General features: G+C 41.3%; 1 protein-coding gene across 1 annotated transcript in view; it reads left to right on the forward strand.

Annotated features, from left to right (window-relative positions):
• Positions 1-22,006, forward strand: part of HHIP (hedgehog interacting protein) — an 82,356-nt gene that overhangs the window by 37,737 nt on the left and 22,613 nt on the right. The window contains exons 5-7 of the mRNA XM_068154062.1: positions 17,790-17,941; positions 18,388-18,561; positions 19,995-20,138. Of these exons, the coding sequence (XP_068010163.1) occupies positions 17,790-17,941; positions 18,388-18,561; positions 19,995-20,138 (470 nt within the window). The remainder of the gene's footprint in view (positions 1-17,789; positions 17,942-18,387; positions 18,562-19,994; positions 20,139-22,006) is intronic.

The following is a 22,006-nucleotide window of genomic DNA, read 5'->3' on the forward strand; positions in this document are numbered from 1 at the left end:
ACTCATGTGGCCAAGTTCAAACTCTACTGGAAGGCTGCTCTAGTGATTTGAGGAATTACCCTGTCAGTCTTTGTCATTACCTTGTCTCAGCTAAGGCTGAGTAACTGCTCTGTCCATGCTTAGCCCATATTTGGGGCTAAACTCCAGCAGTTGCTCTATCACCCAGTGACCCCTCCTCAGCACAGAGGGAGGATAAGGGAAAGGAGAGAAGATCCCTGGGCTGAAATGAAAATGGGGTTAATGAAGCAACAAAACTGATACCAATGTAATGCACATAAAGTTATATTCAGCCCAGCAAAAATGTAGAAATCCCAACATCCAGGAAGACAGTCCTTCAAGAGCAGGGAAGCCCAAGCAAGACACCCAAGCAGAAAACTCCCCTCTGCTCAGTAAAATTTCCCCTTCATACTGAGTGATGCTCATGGCTTGGGACACACCTGTAGCAAACTCAGGTCAGCTGTCATGGCTGATTCAGAGCTGCTCACAACCTACAGACCATAGCTGGTCTAGGATTCTGTCCCAGCAAAATCAGGACGTGCTCCCACTTCATTTGAGTGCAACATAGGTAAAGTTTAGCAAATAACTGAAGAATGGTACCTTTATACAGTGCTGCAAACTTTTACTCCCAGAGAATCCCACAATATATGGAATGGAATGGAATGGAATGGAATGGAATGGAATGGAATGGAATGGAATGGAATGGAATAGAATAGAATAGAATAGAATAGAATAGAATAGAATAGAATAGAATAGAATAGAATAGAATAGAATAGAATAGAATAGAATAGAATAGAATAGAATAGAATTAACCAGGTTGGAAGAGACCCTTAAGATCCTTGAGTCCAACCTATCACCCAACACCATCTAATCAACTAAACCATGGCAGCAAGCACCCCATCCAGTCTCTTCGTAAATGCCTCCAGTGATGGTGACTCCACCACATCCCTGGGCAGCCCATTCCATAAATGATATGTATTTGAGTTCAAAGATATCCTGAAAGAAGAGGTCTAGATAGTATCTGTGGCATCATTCATCTCACCACTGAAAGTTAGTTCTGAGATTGATTTGCAGAGCTCTTGAGTTACACCACCATGTAATGGGCCTGTGTGACAAAGAATGCTTCCCACATCAACCCCATTTGCATATGATTTTCAGGATTAAAAACATGAACAAATGATTTGTAATAGATAATAAACAGCTAATCATTACATCACACATACCACATCCATTACTACAGATACATTTATTAAACCCCTTTTATATATGGCTTATATGAAAGCATTCTATTTTATCAAGGATTCAAAGGGGATTAGAGTTGAATTTGTTATTTTAGTATACTCTACCTTTAAATTGTTGACATATAAGTTGTATAAATAGAAACACTATAAATCTCTGAAAAAATGTACCATAAATTTTTTATGTATGACCTTTAAGTAACAGCAGTCCGTTGCATAACTCTGCAGGGGAAGTCACATGGTGGAAACCTCATATTTCCTTAAATTTATGGTTGTTTCTTGGTGGTCTAAAAGAGTCTTTTTTTTTTCTTTTTTCTTCTTTTTCTTTTTAAAGTTCCCTTCCAAAGTCCTAATCTTGGTAAATTGTTTCATGTTTGGTCTAATGCAGGTCAATGTAAGTTCTTATTTAGATTTATAATAGGAAATATATAACATCAGATACCAATGAAGCTTGGCTAATAAAGTCAAGGATAGCAGTGTTATGTTTCATTATAATGATGTGAAGATAATGCCTTTAGCTGCATAACCACCACGTTAGCTACAGACCATAAAAAAAAAGTCTTCATGAAATCTCAGGGTCAGATTCATTAAAAGCCTCCATTTTTTTTCCCAGTAACTTTTTTTTCTTTCAATCAGAAGCATTTTTGATTGATAAATTCCCTCACCACCAGTGTATCAGATCACAGTATCACACAGTATCACAGTATAACTTAGGTTGGAAAGGACCTCAAGGATCATCGAGTCCAACCTATCAACACAGACCCCATGACTAGACCATGGCACCAAGTGCCACGTCCAATCTCCTCTTGAACGCCTCCAGGGACGGTGACTTCACCACCTCCCTGGGCAGCACATTCCAATGACGAATGACTCGCTCGGTGAAGAACTTCCTCCTCACCTCGAGTCTAAACCTCCCCTGGCGCAGTTTGAGACTGTGTCCACTTGTTCTGGTGCTGATTGCCTGGGAGAAGAGACCAACCCCTTCCTGGCTACAACTACCTTCCAGGCTAAACAATCCCAGCTCCCTCAGCCTCTCCTCATAGGGCTTGTGTTCAAGGCCTCTCACCAGCCTTGTTGCCCTTCTCTGGACACATTCAAGTGTTTCGATGTCCTTCTTAAACTGTGGGGCCCAGAACTGGACACAGGACTCAAGCTGTGGCCTAACCAATGCAGAGTACAGGGGCACAATGACTTCCCTGCTCCTGCTGGCCACACTATTCCTAATGCAGGCCAGGATGCTATTGGCCCTCCTGGCCACCTGGGCACACTGCTGGCTCATATTCAGGTGGCTGTCGATCAGCACCCCCAGGTCCCTCACTGTTTGGGAGCTCTCCAGCCACTCCGACCCCAGCCTGTAGCTCTGCATGGGATTGCCGTAGCCAAAGTGCAGCACTTGGCACTTGGACTTGTTGAATGCCATCCCATTAGACTCTGCCCATCTCACGTACTGACACCAAATGGCATCTAAACTCTGAAGTGGAAAGAATCAGCAGCCTTGTGGTATCTTGTTTTGCACTAAGAAAAAACTAAATCAGTGGAGTTTGGGCATGTGCCTAAATATTTGCTGAATTAGGGCCTCATGAAACAAAATCTTATATTAAGGTAATGATCGTCGCCGTTACTTAGAGGAAATTTTACTCTTTCCTACTCCAAAGGAGTTTGGTTTACACTCAGAACAGTGTTATCAGCATCAACAGAAAGGGTCTGCTTCAAGTCAAAACATTCAAGTTAATATAAGTTGTGTGAACAAGAAGAAATTATTAGTGGTTTTCCACCTCCACCAAAATCCTCAGGATCCAAAACAGGAATTTACAACACTTGGCAGAATAAAAGTGAAAGCCCACTCAGAAATGTCAATATTTAAAATATGTGGTAAAACCATAATTTAATGAGTTCTTTGAAAAACACAGGCACAGCCATGAAATGCACATCTTTCAAAATCCTTGTTCCCCCAACACTAGAATCAAACATTGTAGGCAGAACAACATCAACTTACTCTATACTATGCACCACATCCTTCTAGGTAGTTCAAACACCATCTCTTTAAGCTTTAGGATATGCAAATCAAGCCCATGTGCAGTTTATATCCCCTCATGTTCCACTTTTGGCACTACAAATAAAGAATTATATTTGATGGGAGTTTAAACTACAGGGACAGGGAAATGTGTGTTCACCTACATGCTGGATGCATGTTTGTATGTGTATGTAGTGAGTATATGTAGAGCACATAAACAGCTTGGAAAATTCAAGCCTTGCTCAGCCATAAATTCTCACCTGAAAGGCAGATGTGCACGTCCTGCAGTGGGGGTAAATGAAAGCAATGCTTTGTGTGTACCGCCTAGCAAGGGATGCTCTAGTATGAAACAATTCTAGAAGGCAGCTGACAGCAGCTGACAGAGGTACTAAGTAATTTCCAGAGGACAAGGAATGGATTTACCATCAAGTCACCTATTAGCCTATCAGCTAATGAGCACAGAACTTGGCCCTGATGGTCTACTCAAACTTGGAGCTGCAGTGGAGTCTGTACTGGGCTGCTGTTCATACCTCCAGCCTGTCTGCTGCTTCAGCCAGCCCAAGTCACCTTGAATGTAATCTAGCCATCAAAGATGTGATTTAACACATCCAAGTGCCGGGTTCTGCACATTGGCCACAACAACCCCATGCAGAGCTACAGGCTGGGGTCAGAGTGGCTGGAGAGCAGCCAGGCAGAGAGGGACCTGGGGGTACTGGTCGATGGCAGGCTGAACATGAGCCAGCAGTGTGCCCAGGCAGCCAAGAGGGCCAATGGCATCCTGGCCTGCATCAGGAACAGTGTGGCCAGCAGGAGCAGGGAGGTCATTCTGCCCATGTACACTGCACTGGTTAGGCCACACCTCGAGTACTGTGTCCAGTTCTGGGCTCCTCAGTTTAGGAAGGATGTTGACTTGCTGGAATGAGTCCAGAGAAGGGCAACAAAGTTGGTGAGGGGTTTGGAACACAAGCCCTATGAGGAGAGGCTGAGGGAGCTGGCGTTGCTTAGCCTGGAGAAGAGGAGACTCAGGGGTGACCTTCTTGCTGTCTACAACTACCTGAAGGGAGGTTGTAGACAGGCGGATGATGGTCTCTTCTCCCAGGCAGCCAGTACCAGAACAAGAGGACACAGTCTCAGGCTGCACCAGGGGAGGTTCAGGTTGGATGTTAGGAAGAAGTTCTATACAGAAAGAGTGATTGCCCATTGGAATGGCCTGCCCAAGGAGGTGGTGGAGTCGCCGTCATTGGAGGTGTTCAGGAGGAGACTTGATGGGGTGCTTGGTGCCATGGGTTAGCTGTTTGGGTGGGTTGGATTGGTTGATGGGGTGGACACGATGATCTTGAAGGTCTCTTCCAACCTGGTTTGGTTTGTTCTAAATAAATAAATAAATAAGACTAAGTTTATTCTAAGACATGTCATGGTGTGCCACTGATGTATGAATAACTTCTGATCCAATAGACTTTGATCACCCTGTCCAAAGATTTCAGGGGCTATGCAGGTTCAAGGTGTGCTTTAAAAACAAACCAACCAACAAATAAAACAAAACAAAACAAAAGAATCTAAATAGCCACTTTTCAATTTTTTTTTTTCTGCATTGTGCATTCTGGGTAAGCAGCAAACCACTTTATACATGTTAAATAAATGTCTCCAGCAGTGCTTAGCAGTGGTGAGAATAATCCTGTTCAGGTATGTCAAAAATCTACTGAGAAACAAAAGAAGCCCAAGATACAGTAACAGTTTGCTACAATTTTATAAGCACTGCTCAGTTAAGGAAGAGGTAATTTCTATAATGGGTGTCTTTGAACCTGGACCAGGGTTAATTCAGGATCATGACAGACATGAAAGATGAGCAAAACTTTTATCCTCTCAATAATTTTCTATAAAAAGAGGATTTAGAGCCCGAGCCTAGAGAAGGGATGGTAGTACTACAGTCTAGTCTGGAGAAGTCAAATGTGCACCAAAAAGAGAGCCTGGAACTTTGTCTTGTCCACGCAAGGCATTCATTAGCCTCACAAATAACAGAAAAATCAGCACTGCTGGGGCTTTCACAAGTTGATGAGGGTGTCAAGGGAGGGCAAAAATCCATCCCGCAGGCATCGAGTCTCAGGAACCTCAGAATGCTGGCAATGGCTTCGTTAGAAACCAGAGAGCCTCCCCGTGCCAAGAACAGACACTAAAATCTCAGACAGTTAATGCAAGAAGAGGACAGAGAGGGGTGAGAATATTCTGAGATTCTGAAAACATACTCTCACCAAGTATGGACTGAAAGGTTCTCAGAAAGGGCCAAATTAAATACACCATTTCAGTATTGGCATTCTTTTAATTCAAACTAATTTCTAAACTGCAAGCAAGGCACAGCAATACCAGAAATCCCCAAGTTTGCATTTGTCAGGATGGGAGCTTTTAACAACTTCAAGCCTGTTTGACTTTTTTTCCCCCCAAAATCTAGCGTGTGTCACAAGCAAACTTCCCTTTCTATCAGGGAATGTGGTAGCTTAGACCAGTCAGCATTTTCAAATACTATCTTCATTCAGAAAGCTCCTGGCCTTTTGTGCTGAAGGCATTTTTCATAATAATTTACTGGTGGTCTTAGGACAAATGAATCCTGAAGTTCTGTGCCTGCATCAGCCATTGACGCACGCAAACACGTTCCTCTAATTACTCCATATGCATGCAATGCCTCACCCTATTTCATTTTTATAACTCTGCATTCCTTCTTTCCAATGTCCAAAACTATCTTTGCATTCTCAACTAGAAACATATTTCTCCTTCACACATCTTGGGCCAAACCCAGCTGGTATTAGTTTCCTACAAGGGTATTTCCTGTATGCCTGAATTGTCAACACGGCTGTGGGTTGCCATCATTCTCCTCTTATATACAGATTCTAGTCATGAAGAGCAAAGCGTATATCCTCTACCACCCTGCTTTTGCCAGTTGGCACATTTCATTAAAATGTTCATGCCTCCTTCAAATTATTAATATTGTTTCACTGTTTTAGTTGAGAGGTCCAGGCAAGATCTATAGGAGCGAGCCACAAAGACGCCCGATTATTTTAGCTTCCTCTGCTGTTCACAAAATGTCAGTGGAAAAATCTGGGTTTCTCTGGATTTATTTACTCCTTGTTTTCAGGTAGTTGGCAAATTCCATATATTTTTTAAAACTTACTGGGAAAAAAAATAATTATTTGATTTATGGAGTCAGTATTTGAAATCCAAGCTGTTGTTTAACTGCAGCAGTGCAGGTAAGCTGCATGTCAGCCTTTCTGCCCCTGGGCTCCACAGCTCCTGAAGCACCCTCAGGCTGATGAGACTGGCATAGTACCCAATTGGAAAGACCTTTGGCCAGTATCAGAGAATTCAAATGCTTCTTCCTAGCTCACATTCAGTGCTTTCTCAGAAGCATGAGGATGAGGTGCTTAAATGTATTTCTGAGCCAGGTACAGCCATGATGCATGTACACAATTTTGGTTGAAAAGAAGGCAATAATAGCATTTTCTGCTTTTTTTCTAGCTGTCTTTGTGCACTCCTTATATTTTAAACAGTTTTATTCTGGATAACAAATACAGTTCCAATGTTCATGCTCACATGTAGAAGCTTAAAGCTCAGTAGCAGATGCTGGACCTCTAAATTGATTTTCTGTTAGTCTTTGTGCCAACAGACAAGACTGAATGGACAAAGAACATCGGTATAAACTATGTTACTAGTGGAGTAAACAGCCATGACATAGTTATCTAGCCTTCCTCCAGTAGATCTGTTGTGCATCTACTGATGAAATGGTGAAAAATACTTACAGGGCTCCTAAGAATATAAATTCTGATATTGCCTATTACATTTAGCATAATCATCTGCTGACAAACCCAGCAGCATATACAACCAGCACTCGCTTTGAAGATACAGCACACCATTAACAAAACTGCCGAATGCTGATGCTAAATGTGGGCTGAAATATCTCCATGCATCCAGATACCAGAGTATGAAACTTCTTGGGGTAGGAGGGAACAGAGTAGTGTTTGCTTTCTCTCCAGAATTTGGACACATATTCTTTGGCAACTGAGAAATGGTTACCTCTGCATATCACCTAGTCCAATCCCTTGCCAAAGCACATACACCAGATCAAGTTGCACAAGAACACATCCAGGTGGGTTTTGAAGGTCTCCACAGAAGGAGACTCCACAACCTCTGTGGGCAGCCTGTTCCAGTGCTCTAATACCCTCCAAGTATAGAAGTTTCTCTTTCAGTTCCAGTCAAACCTCCTGTGTTTGTACCCATTGCCCCTTGTCTTATCAGTGGCCACCACTGAAAAGAGCCCAGCCCCATCCTCATAACCTACACCCTCATGCTCTACATAGTGTCTCAGCCTTCAGCAGAGAACCCCAGAAAGGATGACAGGTGGAACATAAGCATCAATTACAGTAAATCTTTCATATGCTTCTTGTCTCTGTCTTGTGGCTTCTGTCACTGGGACAAGGAAGGTATTGAATACCTCAGCCTTTTCCTTGACCTTTGTCACTGTTTCCCCCTGCATCCAGTAAAGGAGGAAGACTCTCCTTAGTCCTCCTCTTGCTGCTAATGCATTTATAGATGCATTTGTTGTTTTCTTTTATGCAGTAGCTAGAATAATTTCTAGTTGGGCTTTGGCCCTTCTAATTTTGTCCCTGCATAACTTCACAAATCCTTGTAGTTCTCCTGAGTTCCTGCCCTTTTTTCCCAAGGCCATAAACCCTCCTTTATCTCCTGAGTTCCAAGTAAAGTTCCCCATTCAGCCAGGTCTTCTTCCCCACCAGTTCATCACAGATATGCTTACTACTGCCTGGCACCTGGGTGCTCCCCATGTCCCCACCAAAGCTCTGTTTGGTTTTATATTTAAAGTGAAGATTAGAATAATTTTGATAAGCCATCTGAACTCACTCTTCTCCTAAAACTGACACAGGCTGCCCACAGAGGTGGTAGATGCACCATCCCTGGAGACATTCTAGGTTAGGCTTGATGGGGCTGTGAGCAACCTGATCTCATTGGGGATGTCCCTGCTTACTGCAGGTGGGGTGGACTAGATGACCTCTAGAGGTTCCTTCCAACCCAGTGCATTCTATGATTCTGTGATGAAGCTCACTGTTTAATCTAGGTTATGTTGCAAACGTGAATGATCACTGTACTAATTTTGGGGGGAAAATAAACAGTCTGGACTGACTGAAGTGCCACTAGTACTTCACTACTCTCTGGCAAAAGATATCCTGTTAATGTGTGCCTTTATTTGTTGTAGTTGCACAGCACAGACTGCGAGCAGCTTTTATCACTTGCTGAGCAAGCTTTAATATCCATTAGCATACAGACACCAGTGATGACGTGGGGACCAATCTAAATGGGAAAATCACAGTATCACAGTATCACAGTATAGCTCAGGTTGGAAGAGACCTCGAGGATCATCGAGTCCAACCTATCAACACAGACCTCATGACTAGACCATGGCACCAAGTGCCACATCCAATCCCCTCTTGAATGCCTCCAAGGACGGTGACTCCACCACCTCCCTGGGCAGCACATTCCAATGACGAACAACTCGCTCGGTGAAGAACTTTCTCCTCACCTCAAGTCAAAACCTCCCCTGGCACAGCTTGAGACTGTGTCCCCTTGTTCTGGTGCTGGTTGCCTGGGAGAAGAGACCAACCCCTTCCTGGCTACAACCACCTGTCAGGTAGCTGTAGAGGACAATGAGGTCACCCCTGAGCCTCCTCTTCTCCAGGCTAAACAATCCCAGCTCCCTCAGCCTCTCCTCATAGGGCTTGTGCTCAAGGCCTCTCACCAGCCTTGTTGCCCTTAAAATGTAGCTTTCTTCTTTCAAGCTGGGTGTAGTTTGCTGCTTTATGCCCCTGCCCTCTATATGGCTTATGTGAATGCAACATTCCCATTACAAGCAGAAAAAACAAGTATCTGCAGTAAGAGACAGCAGTTCACTACTGAAAGCCAAAGGAGAAAGGGAGAATTGTTTGCAAGACAGAGTAATGTCATCAGGGCATCCTTCCATTTGCATCGCTCATTTTTGAAGCTAGTTATTTTTCTAATGCCTACAATTAGACAAATCAACATTTCTGGTTTTAATTTAATGCAGAGAGTATGATAATTACTGTTATTCTGTTCTGAATTATATCCCTAAATTTCCATATAAAGTGGTCACGGTAAAACAGCATGAATTTGTTTTCAATTATCGGAGTATAGAATTTGTTGTAGGTTGGTTCATTTTACATAAGCACTGTCAAATTTGCAATGTGTCACCATACAGCCTCTTTTTATTTCCCCCTCCCTCAGCACCCAAAAAAAAAACCAACCATCATTTTAAAGTGCCTTACATTTCTTTTCTAGAGACCTTTGCATCATAGTAAGATTTTTATTCTTCCATAGCATATTTTCACCTGTAGCAATGAGCAAAGTGATTGGCTGAAATGTCATGACATATAAAAGTAAGTTATATATTGAATTCAGAGTATCACAGTATAACTTAGGTTGGAAAGGACCTCGAGGATCATCAAGTCCAACATATCAACACAGACCCCATGACTAGACCATGGCACCAAGTGCCACGTCCAATCTCCTCTTGAACACCTCCAGGGATGGTGACTCAACCACCTCCCTGGGCAACCCGTTCCAATGACGAATGACTCGCTCGGTGAAGAACTTCCTCCTCACCTCGAGTCTAAACCTCCCCTGGCGCAGCTTGAGACTGTGTCCTCTTGTTCTGGTGCTGGTTGCCTGGGAGAAGAGACCAACCCCTTCCTGGCCACAACCACCCCTCAGGTAGTTGTAGGGGGCAATGAGGTCATCCCTGAGCCTCCTCTTCTCCAGGCTAAACAATCCCAGCTCCCTCAGCCTCTCCTCATAGGGCTTGTGTTCAAGGCCTCTCCCCAGCCTTGTTGCCCTTCTCTGGACACGTTCAAGTGTTTCGATGTCCTTCTTAAACTGAGGGGCCCAGAACTGGACACAGGACTCAAGGTGCGGCCTAACCAAAGCAGAGTACAGGGGCACAATGACTTCCCTGCTCCTGCTGGCCACACTATTCCTAATGCAGGCCAGGATGCTATATATTATAATTCTTAATATCTTTGGACACCTCTCTGTATATTCTCTCTTTATGTTACCATGTATGAAACATGCTACTGAGAGGACCACAGTCAAATCAGAGCATTGGTAGAACAGTAAATCACTAAGAAGGTTTCTTTGTATTGTTTGTGTTTAGGGAAATTAATGCTAGATAGGTTTAAAATAGGGTCTAAAGCTAAAAGAAAAATCATCCTTGATTGGAAGAGATAAAGTCACTGCTGTGATGAATGAAAAAGGGGTTAGGAGTCTCTTGACATCATGTAGTGTGTTTGTGAATGTTAAGGTAATGTAGCCTGTTCTCTTTTGGGTGTCATCTGAGCCCGTTTTATTGGGCTGCCCACTGAAAGAGAGTTGTAAAATTGCCTTTACCCCAGATGTGGCATGGAAAGGTGGGTAATGCTTAAAAGCAACAGAAAGAAGGAGAAAAACCACAAAGGTCATCAAGCCCATTCTCCCTATTAATGAAGGATTTTCATGGTCAGTAAATTTCCTAACACTTATTGCATGCTTGTTCACTTGAAGGAAGCTTTCCTGCTTTCCTAGAAGGCTAATTCTACAACACAATAGACCTCACACCAATGCAGTTGAAAAGCTGTCAGGAGAAGACAGTCTATAGTGCAAGAATGCTGAAGAGGAAAAGCATAGGAGAGCAGATAGGCCAAATAAATAAATAAACAGCAGAAAGTGGAGGCATGCCAGGAAAGTAAGAAGGAGCATGCTTATGTTTTTACCTTCCCTTAGTGGCCTCCGCTGGTGAACCACTCACTGAATTGCTAGTGGAATGTAAAGCTTCCTTGAAAATAAATCCAGCTGGGGACAGAGGTGGAATCACCACCTGTGTTCCCAGAGGATGAATGCTGCTTACAGCTCAAGAGGCCTCTGTGGTGCAGGAAAGTGTGTAATTCACACCTTCTTGAGCCAGCTTTACTGAATGCAATAATCATCTGGTCTTTATTTGAATCTCCCTCTTCCGGGACTGATTTCCACTGTCTTCTGTTATTCCAATTCTCCTAAAGTAGTGCAGTACATAAAGTTTCTCAGTCCAGATGCAGACCTCACATGGGCTCATGGCCACCTCCTTGCAAGCACACTCACAGTCCTATGTCACTCTGCCCAAAACCTCTCAATTATTGGCTAGCTCTTGGCAGTCTTAAGATTTTAGCTGCTCCTTACCAATAATTGGGAGAGTTGTCAAAGCAGGACTCATGTCTTCCTAGAAGAGTGTGAAGGAGGCAAGCTGTGGGTTTATGTTGGGTTGGTATCTGCATTTATAAGTTTCATGTACTTTCTTTAGGAGGACGGGAAGGAAGATTGTATTATCAGGGACGAGGATTGTCATTTGGATTAAACTAAAGACTTGCCCAGCAGAACAGCAAAATCTGGAGTTGAGGAATTAAAAAATTAAGTACAGAGGACTAGGACTAGAAGTGAGAGGTCCTGCATTTAGTGACTGGTATCTTCAAAGGACTGTGAAGGTAAGGAAAAGAAAACACAATCGAGGCCATGTCAAAATTCTGCCTTTGCTGCAACAGAAGTAAGAATTAAACAAGAACTAGGAGTTAAGTTCCAGTGCTATCTCTAGATCTCAAACCATTTTTATTTATTGCTGTTTAAGTTCTGGCCACTCCAGAGCCCTTTTGCTGGAAAACTATTCTGCGTAATAACTCTGTGTGTTTAATTCCCGTGGATAGCTGCTCTGACTTTACCCCAAGAGCAGAGAATCCCCATTCAAAATCCATGCAGAACTGGTCTTAGGGATCACCTTCATACTACCACTGGATGGGTTTGAGAGTTGGGCCCACTGGGCACTAAAGGAGTGGGATGTCATTACTTTATTGTGATTGTGGTTGTCTTGTAAAAACATCTGAGCATTTAAACATCACTGCAAACATCAGAGCAGACACCTTTGGGATGAGTGCCCTTCAGCCACCAGTCCTGCCTGCACCTAACCAAACAAACCCCACCTCTAACTGCAGCAGGATTTATGCTTAAAGTTCAAGTAAGAGTATGGCCCTGTAAGTATTTTTTCCTGTATACATTTAATTGTAAAGAATTCCTGTATCTAAAGTTATTTTAAACTCAAGTATTCGAAGAGTGCATTTGTTAAAAACAGTTTAAAATGTTGAAGGTGTTTTAAATAAAATCCTCAGATAGTTGCAAAGCCTTTTATAAATAAAGGGAAAAAAAATCATGAAGCTTTGCAGCACAATAGGAAAAAAGGAAAATCTTTGGAGATAGGGTTTAGTATGTATACTATACTGAGCCATGACATCAGTGTAATTATTTTTCCCTAAGGTAAATGTCTTATGTTACAAATTCTTCCCTTGCCAGAGGCCTCAGGCCCCACAGATGTTCAGATAGCAAAGCACTTCAGTTCTCAACACCCAAGAGGTCTATAGGAGCTCTGTTCCTCTAGCATACCTACAGCCCAATTAAGTTCTGGTTTTCTCATTCTGTATTTGTTGTCGCCTTTCACCTGCCAGAGGCACCTCCTCCTTACGTTGCTCAAAATAGTTGATGCAGCTTTGAAAGGCAAAGGTGTGCCCTTGCAGCAGACCTTTTGCTAGCTTCTACTTCTGCTATAGTCAGGTTTCTATCCTGTGCTGGGGGCAAATTTCCAAAATACGTTGATTAAGCAAATACTTCCTGCTGAGAAAAATCCCTGACATTGATCTTCAGCTCTACGGCAAGACCCAGCAAAGGAAGGTTCACATAAACAGAGATTCTTTTGGGATCTCCTAATTAGAAACCCATTTCTGAGGAGCTCATATGGTACTGCCTGATAAGAGACTTTAGATGTTCCATGTGCCCTTCTCCTATGTTTATTGAAAATAGAACTCCTTAAGATCAAACACATGATGCTGCATATTAGTTCTGGTATTTATTATATAGGAAATATACCTAAGTAAGGGTGATCATACTAACTCAGCAAGTTACCCAGCATTTGCTCTATAACAATAGTTGAAAAGGAGTGATAGACAATGCATTAGAATTAGTACTTTAAGTCACAAATGACCATTGATGTATTTTAAGCACAACCCCTTTCAGAAAAGGTTGCTACCCATTTCCACCAGGAGAATGGGACTGACCAGATGAAAAAGCTGTTAAGCATAAATACCACCATTTTAGAAAAGTGAGTGAAATGTGAAATCAGTTTTGAAGGAAAACTCAGAATCTGCTGCCTATATTGTGTACTGGTAAGCCACACAGAGTAATGGAAATAAATGGTCATGTCTGGTTTCGCTTACTAAAATTAATTAAGGTTACGTAATTAAGGGACATGCTTGCAACAGGATCTATTTGAAATGCTAACAATACCAGTGAAGGCATTCCCATATAATTCTCTGTATTTACTATAGGAAATAATACATACAGTGATGTAATGAAATGGCAGCATGTCTTAAAAATAACTGCAGCAGAAGTTTCTCTGTTACAGAAAAAGTATAACAGCTTAATAATATAATCACACTTCTGTATATAATACAAGAGATATACCAGAGTACATTTGGGAGCATGTAGATTGGAGTAGAGCCCACTTCCAAGGAGTGCTTATATGAAAATAACAGCTTTCTAGAAAGAAAACCCCAGTATTCCAATGAAGTGATTACTCCTCTTAGTCTTAACCCAAATATAAGGTGAATGGTGCTGTTGCAGTTGTCCCAGAGTTCTACAAACCAATATTCCAATGAAGTGATTACTCCTCTTAGTCTTAACCCAAATATAAGGTGAATGGTGCTGTTGCAGTTGTCCCAGAGTTTTACAAACCAATATTCCAATGAAGTGATTACTCCTCTTAGTCTTAACTCAAATATCAGTTGAATGGTGCTGTGCAGTTGTCCCAGAGTTCTACAAACCAATATTCCAATGAAATGATTACTCCTCTTAGTCTTAACCCAAATATAAAGTGGATGGTGCTGTGCAGTTGTCCCAGAGTTTCACAAGTGCAAATATATTATGGCAAAAAATACAATGCAAAAAGGAAGATTAAAAACATACTTCAGTTGAGAATACTTACTGGTGTAATATACTTTATACTTTCAGAGCTGACATAATGTACCTAGCCAACCATTTGAAAATGAAAAGTAAAGAAACACATCAAGTTTAATGCACACAATGTTCCTAACCATAGGTACCATCTAAAAATGAAAAGCAAAGAAACACTTTAATGTGTACAATTAATCTTTGCATGGCTTTGCACTGGCTGAAGGTAATACAATTTTGATTAAATTATTTTCATGCTTGTGGTTCTGCACTAGGCCACACTGGGTTTTAGAGTTCCTTTCAGAGAACTCCTTAGATGAAGCTTCTAATCTGGCCCATGGAAAACTGGTTCTGAAACAAGTGTGGTATGGGCGCAAAAGGTGCAATTACTGTGAGGAGAAGATAGGAGTGTTCACACTAAAGAGCTGCAAAGCAGACATGGGAAGTGTGAGCTTCCAAGTTCAGTTACAATAGGGATTTAAGTGGGCCCCAGTCCACAGTATGTTTAGGTAATTAATACTCATTTCAGCCAGCCATCATTTTTTGTTTTCAACAGACATCCCAACGGAATACAAAGATTTGTCTCATTCTTCTTGCCCTTCCTTATACGACTGACACACGTTAATAGTTATTTCATCAAACAGTGTAGTGCAGAGTCTCACACAGGCTGCTATGTCATCTACAGTTTGTTGGTGCTGATTTCATCTAAAGGCAGACTTAAAAAGGCCTCAACAAGTTATTAAGCTGCCAAGAAAAATGTAGAGATATTTGACACGTGGTATCTACAGGACAAGACTATAAAACCTGGGAAGCTGGTTTCACAGTAGACATCAAAAGTCCATTGATAAAAAAATGAAAGTGAGGATCATACTGGAGAGGTAATCTGGAATTTTGAAAGCTAGTCCATAATTATTCAGTTTGACAGTACCAAAATGACAGCTCATAAGGGATTTTGCTGGATACCTCTCAGTTTCCCCCACAACATCTGAGACATAACACTACAGAAAACTAGATACTTTCTGGCACCACTGACATAGTTTCAAAAGCTATGGAAGATGTGGCAGTGATTTAATTGGAAAGAACAGGTCTGCCAGTTAGTGATAAAGCTGAAAGTACACATGAGCAATTGTTTTCCAAAACCAGAAGAAGTAAGTATGGAAAAAACTCAGCTGGATTTCTAGTTGACCATAAGCCAGCTAATGGCTTGATGCTGCACTGATTTCAGTATCTTAGAGGGATACTTCCAAAGTTTTTATTGAACACATGAATAAATAGACTTTTTAGAACACAGTGTGCTTGGCTTGCTTGGAAAAACAGCAAGCGGTGTGACTTTTCAGGAAGCAATTGATACATTCTACAAACAAAGCAATACATTGCAGTCTAATAGCATTGTCCAAGGCAGGAATCAGTAGAAGTTCTGGCCTGACCCTGTGCACACAAATTGCCTTTAGTGCTACCTTGCAGGTCCTGTGTTTCATTCATCAAGTTCCTGTTTCATGTGTACTTCATTAAAAGCTCTTAATTTAATCTTCACCTGTTTACGCTTTCAACAGCTTCACTTTCGCGCTGAGACTAATCCTATGACATCAAGTGCTAAATAAAGTATCAGCTTAGTAACAGAAAGATCTTTTCTTACAAAGACTTTCAATAACTCACCTTGAATGGCAGGCCAGGGGTGACTCATTGACATTCCTGGGCCCTTAAATGAGTTGAACTCATCTCTCAGAAGAAGAAAAAGGACTGTCTTTGTCTAGGCACAACAGATAGAATCATTCGTCAGGAATCTTTGGAATATGCCTTACTGTTCCCAAAGCAACTGATTTGCCTCCCTTTGCTTCTGACTTTATCAGAGCAACTTGGTCAAAACTCTTAGAAACTCGTACAATAATGTCTGCAATCAGTTCAGACTCAGCTGCAAAATTGTTTTTGGCTCCTAAAGGAAGAAAGAGCTAGGTTACAAGTCCCTTCATCAGTGGTGACTACAACTGATTTGGCAGCCCTGACTAGACTTTCCAAATGAACCTCTCTGATAACCCCCTGAAACTCAACTTTGCTAGCAAACCAACCAGCTACTTTTGGCTACCTCTAAATTAGCAGGATCCAGATTTCACTGTACAAATCTCTTTGCATGGAAATCTCTTGACCTATTTACATCTCCACTTCTGACTCAGGTTTCTCTTTGGTGGTTGTGATTAAAAAGGAAGTATGGCAATCATGTTGAATTAAAGTAAATTAAAGCTGTGCACTTTTCCAATTAGGCCTTTTGTGGGAAGTTTTTTCAAGAGGAAGACAGGCCCATCCATCACTCTGAATTGCAAATGCATTTTAAAAGCTTCATTCTCTCTTATAATTTAAAATTTCATAATTGGTTATCATGGGTGGGGTTAGAGTTGCACAACATTGTCTCCTTACGGGTGCAGAGCTGCAGCAGTTGAATCTACAACAGAGTCACTCGTTTGAAAGGCTGAGTTAGACCCCAAACCAACTATCAGCTTGTGAATAATCTCCTATATGAGTTGCATCTGAATCATTAATTTTGTCCCCTGTTTATGTCTGAGCCTCAGCTTCTCTCCCCTGCACTACCTCAGGAGTAACAAACGAATCTTAGGTTTTATTCTTCGTGTATACAAATACAATTTTCGGGTTAGCAATATTGCACACACAGGGAGAAGCCAAGAAGAAAACCGTCTTCTATTTAAGCACACGGGGTATTTGCGTTGTCACAGTGCTGCTTAACATATAACTCTACTAATCTTTGTGGCAAACATAGTAACAAAAGAAAGTTGTTTGGAGATTTTTCTATTTTTATGTTAAAAAAAATAACAAAAACCTTTCCATTGAAGGACCACATGTAAAACTATGGTTTCTCTGCACAGAGACCAAGGCTGCTTATTACCTACAGTATGCTTGCTATGATGAACAGACCACCATAGTTGTGACAACTGATGTTGCTGCCTCCAGGGTAAAACAAAGGTTTACATATTACACAAGCAATTTAACTGTTTTCTAAACATATTGCCAAGACAGTGGGAGTTGGCAGCCAGCACTGTGTTTTAGGTTTTGGATACTTGGATTAGAAGTGACTGCTGATTATAGACCTTTTTATTTGCCTTCTACGAATTACAAGCAACCTAGTAACCCAGCAAAGAATCCTTTACAGCACTTAAACTTGTCTTCTTGGCTTCCCTAAGATTACATACACAAATCACTCCACAAAAGTGGCGTAAGAGACTTGTGCATAGATAACTACATAGACAATTGTCTTGTTCTAACTCTTAAAGACTTCCCCAAAGTGAAATGTTTTATAATCCTTTTTGTGCAGTAGTCAGGAAAGAAATAAAAGAGTTTGGGCAAAGATTATCCACAAGAAAGAAACTTTTTCTTTTCTTTTTTTTTTTTTGGTTCCAGCTGAAACACAATAAAGAACATAATTAACTTCACAATTCTTTGTGTTTTTCATTTGACTGCAGGGAGGAGATGAAAGAGGACTGTTAAGCCTTGCATTCCATCCCAATTACAAGAAAAATGGAAAGCTCTATGTGTCTTATACCACCAACCAAGAGCGGTGGGCTATTGGACCTCATGACCATATCCTTAGGGTCGTAGAATACACAGTGTCCAGGTACCAGTAGAAATCTAACATTCACCAGTTCTGTATTTGTCAACAAGTTTGTCATTGCAGTATTGCCCATTTCTAAAGCGAGCTATCAGATTTACAGGGTGTATAGTTGGGGCACTTGCAGAAAAATGATTGCTGATTTTCTGTCATAGAGTAGTTTTGGAATGCCAGTAAGTACACTGCTTTGTTCTTTTTAAGACTTCTTCTTTAGTGATTCTGTCACTTTTTAATTATAGCTATTTCCTACTTGTTGTCTAGAAGGCAGCAAAATCTTTTTGTTTTGGCGAATGCTGGAAAACTGAAATTTCTCAGGAATATTTGTTTGAGGGTTTTGCACCAAGTTACAACATTCACATCTTAAAGCATAATCTGAATGACTCAAGGGCTTTTTCTTTTTGAAAGGACAATGAGAGTGAACTGTGAAAACTCTTCATATCTTTATATTGCAGGAAAAATCCACACCAAGTTGATATGAGAACAGCAAGAGTGTTTTTAGAAGTAGCAGAACTGCATCGAAAGCACCTAGGAGGACAGCTTCTGTTTGGCCCGGATGGCTTCCTATACATTTTCCTTGGAGATGGCATGATCACTTTAGATGATATGGAGGAGATGGATGGTTTAAGGTACAAAAACTGCCAATGAAGATAATTCTATTACTGCCTTCTGGGTTTGCACAGTATTTGGGATAGAATCAAAGGTGATTAGCACTTTGTCAGGACAAATCTTACTCTCTCTTCCTTTACTACATAATCCTACTATTTGCAGTGCCCGAGCCTTACTGCTTAAATATGTCTTCTTGTATTTGTGTGCTATCAAGCCAATCAAATATTGGAGCCCTCATCAGCAGATATAATTGCATTTAAGCACAGGTTAGACTTCTTTTTTTTTCCAAACTATTATTCTATGGAGAAGAAATTTATTGAGCAAACATTCCACAAAAGTGTCTACAAACACACTGTTGTCAGTAACAACACTGCATCATTTAGGAGAATGTCTAAAGAACTTAGGAAGCAATCCCGCTTGGGTTCTACCTATACAATTTTCTCAGCCTGCTTTTTCCCTCTGTTTCATTTTGCTCTGAGTTGCAGCATTTGCCTTAGTTAAGAGAAAGTTTGATACTGAGCTTTTACAGACCCAAAAGGAGTTGCTATGCCCAGAGCCTCTGGCTTAGCAGAAAAGTAGCAGGTGCTTCTGCCCTTTGCAGTGAGGATAACCTTACAACCAAGACCAGAGAGCAATTTTAATACTTGTCTTTAATGTAAACCAAGGGGAGACTGAAAAAGATTCTCTATGACAAAGGCAAAATCCATTTAAATATCACATCTTCTCAGGCTTGTAAAAAAGAGGTTTTATGCTCTTCTGCTCCTTCAAAGTTCCTGGCCTCCTTTCCTCCAACACAATCATTAAATTAAGGAATATATTTTACTAAGGAAAATATTTTACTCTGTCCTCTTTCATGTAACAAGAAAGATAGGATTCTTCACAACAAAATAACAACATCATCATACAAACAATACAATCACTTCTTTTCTTTTATTCAAACCCAACACCCCCCCCCCCCCTTTATTTATACTTAATATATCATTATTCATTGGACTGTACTGACTAGAAGAAGTCATTGAATTCAAGAGTAGGATTCAAAGTGTTAGCAAAAACTTTCTGTAACTCCATAGTGGTTCTATCCATAGTTACTCTAGAGGAAATACAGTATAAAAGAGCTAATGGCCTTATGTTTGAAGCCATAAAACAATACTGATGTAGGGAAAGTTGCTCTGTTTGTCAAGTTGCTTCCCAAGAGCACGGTCAGAGGCATTCTAGTATCCACGTAACAAGGCAACATATTGGCCAAATTAAATCTTTGATAGGTTCTGCCACTAGTCTTTGGACTTGCCCATGCCATAAACCCAGTCTGTGTGTGATTATTCAGTAAAGTGGGTGGTTTATTCTGCTGGTTCAAATCTACCAGTAAAATATTTATGGATTAAATCTACCAGTATATATATATATATATATATATATTTTGGAAACAAATTATTTTATCCTCCGACCTTCTCAGTGATTTTACAGGTTCTGTATTGCGCCTCGACGTCAACACTGACCTGTGCAATGTCCCTTACTCCATACCACGGAGCAACCCACATTTTAACAGCACAAACCAACCTCCCGAGATTTTTGCACATGGACTCCACAATCCAGGCCGGTGAGTAAGCTTCAATTAAACTGAATTACTCTGGAGCTGGGAACGCCGTTTTCAACCAGAAATCTTTGAGACACTGGGGTAACAAAGTTTTGCTAATAAAAGCACCACTGAGCTTCGAAAAATTCCACTTCTACCTCCACACATATGTCACAGTTAGAAACAAACATACACTGGCAAAGGGGAAAGAGAAGAGATGCTGAAATAGAATGGAATGGAATGGAATGGAATGGAATGGAATGGAATGGAATGGAATGGAATGGAATGGAATAGAATAGAATAGAATAGAATAGAATAGAATAGAATAGAATAGAATAGAATAGAATAGAATAGAATAGAATAGAATAGACCAGGTTGGAAGAGACCTTCAAGATCATCGTGTCCAACCCCTCAACCAATCCAACCCACCTAATCACCTAACCCATGGCACCAAGCACCCCATCAAGTCTCCTCCTGAACACCTCCAATGATGGTGACTACCACCTCCCCAGGCAGCCCATTCCAATGGGCAATCACTCTCTCTGTATAGAACTTCTTCCTAACCTCCAGCCTAAACGTCCTCCGGAGCAGCCTGAGACTGTGTCCTCTTGCTCTGGTGCTGATTGCCTGGGAGAAGAGACCAACATCTGCCTGTCTACAACCTCCCTTCAGGGAATTGTAGAGAGCAAGAAGGTCACCCCTGAGTCTTGTCTTCTCCAGGCTAAGCAACCCCAGCTCCCTCAGCCTCTCCTCATAGGGCTGTGTTCCAAACCCCTCCCTACCTTTCTTGCCCTTCTCTGGACACATTCCAGCAAGTCAACATCCCTCCTAAACTGAGGGGCCCAGAACTGGACACAGGACTCGAGGTATTGGGTTAGGAACTGGCTGAAGGGCTGAGCCTAGAGAGTGGTGGTGAATGGTGCCACATCCAGCTGGCGGCCAGTCATTAGTGGTGTGCCCCAAGGATCAGTGCTGGGCCCCATGCTCTTTAACATCTTTACTGATGATCTGGATGAGGGTATTGAGTCCATCATCAGTAAATTTGCAGACAACACCAAGCTGGGGGCAGGAGTTGATCTGCTGGAGGGTAGAGGCTCTGCAGAGTGACCTCAACAGGCTGGACAGATGGGCAGAATCCAATGGCATGAGATTTAACACATCCAAGTGCCGGGTTCTGCACATTGGCCACAGCAACCCCATGCAGTTGAGAGAAACAAAGCACAGGATTTTTGGTTTTATTGACTCATAAAATTATTACCTTTATGAAAGGAGAGAACCTAAACTCCTTATGAAAGGAATTGATAACGTACATCTGAGAAGGAAACCTGAACTGAGAAAATAAAGGGACGTGGAAAACAAATGAGAACCTCTGGTGGTACCTAAACATAACAAGGAGGAGAACAATACTTTAACTAAACAATGCATAATTCAGCAAATTAGGTGGGTGGTAGTACTGAAGTGACATTTAAAGTCATGGTTTGAAAAGAAAAAAAATAAATCAGAAATTCAAGTTGTTCAGATGAGGAGCTGAATCTTGGGACTTTTTAACAGTCCAGAATTTCTACACCATACGAGTCCACTCATTTAGCTTGGTTAAAGCACTGCTCATTTCAAGTGCTGTTGAGCAGAGTACATTTTATTAGCTGGAAAAAAAAGAGGTTTACTTCACATCATATACAAAATGGTGTACGACTGGGAAAGGTCTGTTATTCCTTTTATACACATTTGATGCCCTTCTCAGCTATTTTGACTCGGTATGAAATAGGTCTCTCAAATAAGTAGGCACCACAAGAAACAATAGCCTTTCAAAATGTGATGCTTCACAGGATTGGTGGAGAACTATATATTATGAACTCATCATAGTTTCATAGTATCATAGTATCAGTCAGGAT

The sequence above is a fragment of the Melanerpes formicivorus genome, unplaced genomic scaffold, assembly GCF_026170545.1.
Source record: "Melanerpes formicivorus ecotype bairdi unplaced genomic scaffold, bMelFor1.0.p_v2 SCAF_27, whole genome shotgun sequence".
NCBI lineage: Eukaryota > Metazoa > Chordata > Aves > Piciformes > Picidae > Melanerpes > Melanerpes formicivorus.